At 38.4% G+C, this 8,152-nt stretch overlaps 1 protein-coding gene across 1 annotated transcript in view; it reads left to right on the top strand.

Moving 5' to 3' along the window:
* LRRIQ1 (leucine-rich repeats and IQ motif containing 1) overlaps positions 1-8,152 on the top strand; it is a 193,977-nt gene that overhangs the window by 11,236 nt on the left and 174,589 nt on the right. The window contains exons 4-6 of the mRNA XM_014535275.1: positions 4,010-4,101; positions 6,130-6,244; positions 7,086-7,309. Of these exons, the coding sequence (XP_014390761.1) occupies positions 4,010-4,101; positions 6,130-6,244; positions 7,086-7,309 (431 nt within the window). The remainder of the gene's footprint in view (positions 1-4,009; positions 4,102-6,129; positions 6,245-7,085; positions 7,310-8,152) is intronic.

The following is an 8,152-nucleotide window of genomic DNA, read 5'->3' as shown; positions in this document are numbered from 1 at the left end:
GGCCTGAGGGATGCCCCCCGAGTGCACAAATTTTTGTGCACCAGGCCTCTAGTCCTATATAATAAAAGGCTAATATGCAAATTGACCAAATGGTGGAATGACCAGTTGCTATGACACACACTGACCACCAGGGAGCAGACGCTCAACACAGGAGCTGTTCCCTGGTGATCAGTGTGCTCCCACAGCGGGAGAACTGCTCAGCCAGAAGCCGGGCTCATGGCTGGCGAGTGTAGCAGCGGTGGCGGGAGCCTCTCCTGCGGCAGGCGGGCAGTAAGGAGCGAGGGGTCCTGTTCTGTGAGAGCCCTGGACTGCGAGAGCCCGACTGCGAGAGAGGGATGTCTGACTGCCGGCTTAGGCCTGATCCCCAGACGGACATCCCCTGAGGGGTCCTGGACTGTGAGAATGCACAGGCCGGACTGAGGGACCCCCTCCCCCCACTCCTCCCAGTGCACAAATGTTGTGCACCGGGCCTCTTGTTTGAATATAAATGATGAAAACAGTCATATTCTAGAAACCGGACTAAAAGGTCCCAGGTTCGATTCCGGTCAAGGGCATGTACCTTGGTTGCGGGCACATCCCCAGTGGGAGGTGTGTGGGAGGCAGCTGATCAATGTTTCTCTCTCATTGATGTTTCTAACTCTCTGTCCCTCTCCCTTCCTCTCTGTAAAAAATCAATAAAATATATTTTAAAAAAAGAAAAACAAATTCAAAATAAAGTGATAGAGTTTGGAGGTTGCTATTTTAGATAGTGTAGTCAGGGAATGCCCCTCTAGGGAGGTGCTATTTAAGCAATGACTGAGAAGGTAAGCCACATGAATGTGTTAATGAATGAGAAGATGAACCATAAGGATATCGAGAGAAGATCCCCAGACGGACATCCCCTGGGGGGTCCTGGACTGTGAGAATGCACAGGCCGGACTGAGGGACCCCCTCCCCCCACTCCTCCCAGTGCACAAATGTTGTGCACCGGGCCTCTTGTTTGAATATAAATGATGAAAACAGTCATATTCTAGAAACCATTTTTATGGTAGAAGAACCAAAAGGATGTATTGATGGATTGGTGTGAAAGAGAAAGGAAAAGATGGCTCCAAGATTTTTGTCCTGAGCATCTGTATGAATGGATATGTAAAGACTTGCTATATATAGATTCTTCAAATTTTGGCAGTGATTATTTATAGTTGAGTTATGAGGAATTTTAATGGTATGATCATTTATTTTTACTAAGGTTTACACAATGAAAATAAAAGTATATTGCCAATTATATACCTTAATCATGAAAAAAGCCAAAGGTAACAATTATAGAAAATTAATTATATGAAAGTTTATATAACTACAATTATGGCAGTGGTTTAGAAAATTATGAGAAGATCTCCTATACAGCTCTAGTCAAATAGGTTTTATAGTTTCAATGGATAGAATAATTTTCCAAGAAAATTAAAATTATCAAAATTTATTGATAAAAAATAGAAATATTATTAAATCAATAATCTGGCAAGATGGTGGAAATGGATTTCTTTTCAAATGTCTTTAGAAACTAGAAATAATTTTGCAATAGAATTATTACAAACCCTCCAGGAGCAAAAATCTGTGGGCTATATACTAATTTAGTTATAGAAAGGTACATATTTAAAAAATACAATTATATAGTCATAACACATACAATAGAAGCCAGAGTGTAAATCAATTTAGAAGATAGATGTGTTGATTAGGACTCCCAGTTGTAGACATCAGAAGCCATTGAGGGTATTTGTTTGTGTGTTTGTGTTTATGGGTAGAGTAAATGTTCTGGTTATTTATTACTGCAAAACAAACTTGGTGATTAAAAATAACAATTTGTTATTATCTTTTATTATTCTGTCGGTTGACTGGGGTTAGCCGAGCAGTTCTTGCTTGGGTATCTTATGCATTTGGAGTCAGATGTTGAGTAAGGCAGTCACCTGATGAAGTCTTTACTGGATTGTCATTCCAAGATGGCTCACTCAGATGTGGCAGTTGGTGCTAATTATTGGCTGGGCGTTCAGTTGGTGCTATCAACAGGAGGCACCTGCATGTGGTTTGTCCCTATGGCCTGCATGGCACCTACATAGTGAGAAGTACCATATCACGAGCAAAATACCAAGAGACTAAGGTGGGACCTTGTAAGGCTTCTTATGACCTACTAGAGGCCTGGTGTATGAAAATTCATGCACTGGAGGGGGGGTCCCTCAGCCCAACCTGCCCCCTCTCACAGTCCAGGATCCCTCAGGGGTGGAGGCAGCCTGGCAATTGGGGGAAGGCGACGCCCCATCACACCTCTGCTGCTACCACTGCTGGCAGCGCAAGCCTCGGCCGGCCCTGGTTACCTGAGCTTTGGGCTGGCCCTGTGCAGCTGGGCAGCTGCCATCTGAGGCTTGCCTGCGCCTCGGGCCAGCCCTAGGCAGTGGCCACTGCCATCTGCGGCTTGTCTGAGCCTCAGTCAGTGGGGGGTGCAGGAGGACCCGAGGCCCCCGGCAGGGCTGAGGGGACTCTGGCGGCAGGCACACGGAGTGGCCAGCCCCCGCTGAGGAACGGAGGATGCTCTCAAAGATAAGAGTTATAACTTCCAATTTGTTGGACACCAGAGTCTGGCTTCAGCTTCAGGGGAGGGAGGAAGAGAGGGCTGGGCAGCTCGTTGGAGGAGCCTAGGCGAGCTGTCAGTTAGTGGGGAGTGCAGGAGGACCCGAGGCCCCTGACGGGGCTAAGGGGACTCTGGCGGCACGCACGCAGAGCAGCCGGCCCCGCCCCCCTGTGGGCGCTTCCATCTTTCTGATGGGGTGACAGTCAATTTGCATATTACCTCTTTATTATATAGGATTTTCAGATCATGCAACATCATTCCTACCAGATCCTGATGGTTACGCAGGGTTAGTCTAGGTTCTGTGCAGGAGGATCTATGCAGGGTGTGCATACCAGGAAATGTGGGAGAAGAATCTTTGGAGACCTGCTACAACAATAAGTAACAGATTGTTGACAGAACTTAAGAAACAGACTGTAGACTGAATATCCAACGTGTATAAAACACACACACACATACATTGTAGAACCTGTCTGCTGCAGGAGCTTGCTGTCTGATATAATTAAGAAAGTCAGAGACATTTATTATCTACTATGCACTCCTGTCTCCAAACCAAAGCTCCCTCTATCTATCATGGTTTGGGCCAAAAAAATGTTAAAATATAGCTCCCTGCCTCTCTTCACACATAATATTTTTATAAAAATAAAGAATTACACAGATATATCAGTTGATAGAACCTGAGTCACCCTTCAAAACCTAGCTTAAAGGGGATCTGGAGAATGTTATTTTTTGCTCTACAGCCCCTCACACAGGAAAGCATGCCAGAAAGATTGTGCATAGTTGTTGAAGAGGAAAATCTGTATCTGACAAAATAGTTGTGAATGGAAAGTTAACCAGCAGAATTGTCCTCTTAAAAAATAGTTTACTGTCAGGAAACATTACCATGATCTAACACATTAAATAAATAAGGAAAAGAGACATAACTACATCTACACAGATAATACAAAGACTTGATAAAATAAAACAAAAACTCATAAACTCAAGAAAGAAAGTTTACCTCATTCACATGTTAGTAATTATAATCTTTCAAACTAATACTTTTATTAAAGTGGTTTCAATATCTTGTGTAAAATTATATTGCCAGTTGTAGCAAGTAGAATTAAACTTTTGTTGATTTCTAATCAAGACGTCATTACAGTATCAAACAAAACATTATTATGTGTATGTGGAGAATAAACTTTAGTCTAGAATATAAAAGGGGATACCAAATTAGTGATATAAAAATTTGTTACATTTTAGAGTAAAAATTACAGATTTCCGCTGTTCTTTATTCTTTGTTGTTTTTCTGTTGTTTTGTTACTGATCAATAATATGCTATGATAGAATTTGAGATTAAAGGATGTTGGGAGGTTTGAAATTTTAATATGTTGTTCCTTACTCTAATATTTAAAGTTATAATATTTTTTCTTTTTCTAGGCTACACTTATGGAGCAGTTTCTAATAATCATATGCACTTAAGGGTAGAATTATCAACTGAATATAAAGAAAACTCAGATCAATTAATGAAGGTATATGTTCAACATTTAACTAAAATTACTCATTATTACCTCCCCTCTTACACCAGATGATATTCACTGATTTAAAGTTCACTGATTTAAAAATTAAAATTTAAATAGTTTTTAAGCAAATTATTTTTAGTTTTATATTTTCCTTGGCATATAAAATAAAACCACTCAAATTTCAATGTTTAAAAATATAAGAAATAGAAATTTGAAATAAAATGAAAAATCACTACTTGGGAAGTTTATGTGTATGTAGATAAAAGAGTAGAATGATATTGCATTCCCCTCCCCCCCTAAAACTCTGACCCCCCCAAAATGAGTATACTCTAGTGTTTATTGCCTTGCTTAGGAATGTAATCTGTTCCAGCAGAGATTTTAAATATTGTATAGAAACTTTCAACTTAGAATATCTTATGTTAGTTTTTCTTTAAAGATATAATTGAATACTCCTAAAATATAAGAGTAAAGGAGAGTTAGCATTTTGGGTTAAAACTCCCACAAATCTATTCTACAGTTTCAATATCTTGGATTTACTTTTTTAACTCTCATTTTATCTAACTTTATTCCTGCTCCCTAAGATGTCTAAAATGATATGAAAATTATATGTATTTTCTTACTTGCTGTTTTGATAACACTAAAACTTGAAATATTAACTTAGAATTATCATACTGGTATTTCATTGGAATAGATAATCTTTTTATTTCCATCTAAACCAGTGGTTCTCAACCTTCTGGCCCTTTAAATACATTTCTTCATGTTGTGACCCAACCATAAAATTATTTTCTTTGCTACTTCATAACTGTAATGTTGCCACTATTATGAAACGTTATGTAAATATCTGATATGCAGGATGGTCTTAGGCGACCCCTGTGAAAGGGTCGTTCAACCGCCAAAGGGGTCGTGACCCACAGGTTGAGAACCACTGATCTAGACTCTGGTGGAATCTAATCATAGAAAAGTATTCATCAGAATTATGTCTTATATATAATTCAGATTAAAGTAGGTAATAGTCCTGGTTTTTAAACATATTGAATAGATCAGATATTTGTATATGTGAAAAACCACTACAGGTAAGAAGGATAGAAATGTATTAGGAGGAAAACAAATATTAGTAAAAATATTTTTAAATGATTATCAAGCAGTTTAGGTAATTGCTGTGGATTAATATTATAGAGTGACTAGAGTTCTAAAAATCATAAGGTTAAAATACAGTCAGCTTGCATGGGAAAAACATTATTATTCACCATGAAGACAATGATTATGAATGTGCTATAGAATTGTATTTGAGAAGGGTTTGAAATAAATAAAGTTATAGCTATAAATCAACAAACAAGAAGTGCTGGTGAGGATGAGGATAAAAGGGAACCCCAGTTCCCTGCTAGTGGGAATGCAGACTGGTGCAGCCACTGTGGAAAACTGAGGATTTTCCTCAAAAAATTAAAAATGGAACTCTCATTTGATCCAGTGATCCCACTTCTAGGAGTATATTCTAAGAATCCCAAAACACCAGTCAGAAAGAATATAGGCGCCTCTATGTTCATAGCAGCATAATTTACAAGAGCTAAGACCTGGAAACAGCCCAAGTGCCCATCAGGAGATGAATGGATAAAAAGGGTGTGGTACAGTTACACCATGGAACACTATGCAGCAGTAAAAAAAGAAGGATCTCTTACCCTTTGATGCAACATGGAGGGACCTGGAGAGTATTATACTAAAGTGAAATAAGTGAGTCAGAAAAACAAGTATCACATGATCTCACTTTTATGTACAATCTAATGAAGAAAATAAACTGATGAACAAAACAGATCCAGAGACACTGAAACATGCAACAGACTGACATATTTCAGAAGGGGGTGGGGAGGGAGATGGGAAGAGATTAGGGGGCGGGAAAGGGGACATTTGTAATACTTTCAAAAATAAAGTTTTAAAAAAGTTGTAGCTATGTGTATAGGCATATTTTCTATATTATTAAACTGATAGCTTGATCCTCTATTTCAGTTCTCTTTAATCACTGGTATTCTTTTAACCTCTTAGATATTATCTGAAATAGAAAAAGGAGAATTTCTGAGAAGTAATACCCACTGTGACAGTCCTGATTCTGTTCCAGAGCCTGGTCCTTATGAACATGTAGATGAACATATTTTTCTAGGTGGGCAAAACTCAATGATATTTTTGATAATTTTTATCTGATTATAGTTATCTTAGGAAATGTAGAGTTTTTCTTTTGACAATTAGGAAAATACAATCATATATAATACTTTCACTCTGCTTATTTAATTACATACTCTCATAGTTTTGTTTATGCTTCCTAAAGTACCTTGATTGAAATGTATTTATAATTTTTCTACATATATAGTTGACTGCAATAAACATACCCAGCCTTGAATTTCTTAAGAATACAATAACTACCCAGGAGCATACACACACTATAATTTTAGATTAAGTTTTGTTGAGTAGTTTAAGGTAAGTTATGTGTTTTCTTTGTTGACTGCAGTGGAATTTCCATGTATATTTAAGACTATATTTTTTTACTAGAGGCCCAGTGCATGAAATTTGTGCACTCGGGGGGGCGGGTTGGTTCCCTCAGTTGGTCCTGTGCCCTGTTGCAGTCCAGGAGCCCTCGGGGGATGTCTAAATGAGAGTGTGCCTAAGCTGGTAGTCGGACATCCTTAGCACTGCCGTGGAGGTGGGAGAGGCTTCCGCCACCACCACTGCAATTGCCAGCCATGAGCCCGGCTTCTGGCTGAGTGACGCTCCCGCTGTGGGAGCGCACTGACCACCAGGGGAAAGCTCCTGCATAGTGACCAGTCATTCCTCTGTTCGGTCGATTTGCATATTAGCCTTTTATTATATAGGATTTTTATTTTATCACTTTTTCTTTGGTAATATGTTGAAATTATTTCTTCTTTTCAAAATTACTTTTATACTTCACAGTGGATCACTAGTAACAGTTTTGATCTTAAAAATAATATTTCTCTTTATGACTGCAGATGATGGTGAAATAAATTTTGGATACTGTGAAGTGGAAGAAAGATGTAGGCAATCTTTTGAGGCTTGGCAAGATAAACAGAAAGAACTAGAAGACCAAGAGAAAGAAACTCTCAAAGCTCAGAGGGAAAGAGAAGAAAAGCAGTTTCAAGAAGAAGAAGAAAAGAGACATTGCTGGATGAAACAGTTTGAAATTGAAAAGAAAAAATTAGAGAATATTCAAAAGGTTTTTGTTTTTCATACTTCTTTTTAAATTAGTAGCTACTTATGAAGAGTATTGCTGTTTTGGAGTATAGTGTGGATTTACTTTTAATTACTCCTGATAATAGAGGCAATTGACTGGTTAATAATATTTAATATGGTTTTCTTAATTAGTTTTTATTGAAATTTATTGGAATTTCAGATACTGCTTTGGATCATGGGAGCCACTAAAGTCTTTGAAGTTTCAAAGATAGTCCTAGAAAGGATGACATTTATAGCACAAACTGTTGCTTTTTTAATACCCTTCTAATTATAGGAAAATATAACAGAATTTTGTTAATCATGTGGTGCCCTTGCTATGTGGTTTGATATATAGCAATTAAGTAAAACATATTTGGTTGAAGAGGTTCAACCAAGTAAATGATGGTTTGTACTTCAGCTCTATAATTGAGCTAATTCCTTGGACTAGACATTTTTTTTTTTTTGGTATGGAAGACTTTTGTGTTGTAATTATTTCTGTTTTCTCCAACCCCACCTCAGAAGGTCTACACCCTGAGGTCACTACAGTGGCATATTAAGAAACTGGTGGATTTTTAGGACCCTACTTGTGGGCTATCATGATCCCTAGAATCTCTAGATATCAGGCTGGACAGACTTGTCTGCCTAACATCACTAAAGCTGATTTACATGTTACCTAGAAATTGTTAGATTTGAAGGTTTCAAATAGAGAAATTACCATGTGGTCATCTAGGCAGTTCAGGGTATTCTAGCCTTCCATGTTGAGTGCACTACATTTCCTGCTGATATAAAAAACTAGAGGCCCGGTGCACAAAAATTTGTGCACTCGGTGGGGGGGGCCCTCAGCCTG

The sequence above is a fragment of the Myotis brandtii genome, unplaced genomic scaffold (genome assembly GCF_000412655.1).
Source record: "Myotis brandtii unplaced genomic scaffold, ASM41265v1 scaffold141, whole genome shotgun sequence".
Classification (NCBI taxonomy): Eukaryota; Metazoa; Chordata; class Mammalia; order Chiroptera; family Vespertilionidae; genus Myotis; species Myotis brandtii.
The sequence above is the reverse complement of the archived record's forward strand: the minus strand, read 5'-3'. Positions and strand labels throughout refer to the sequence as shown.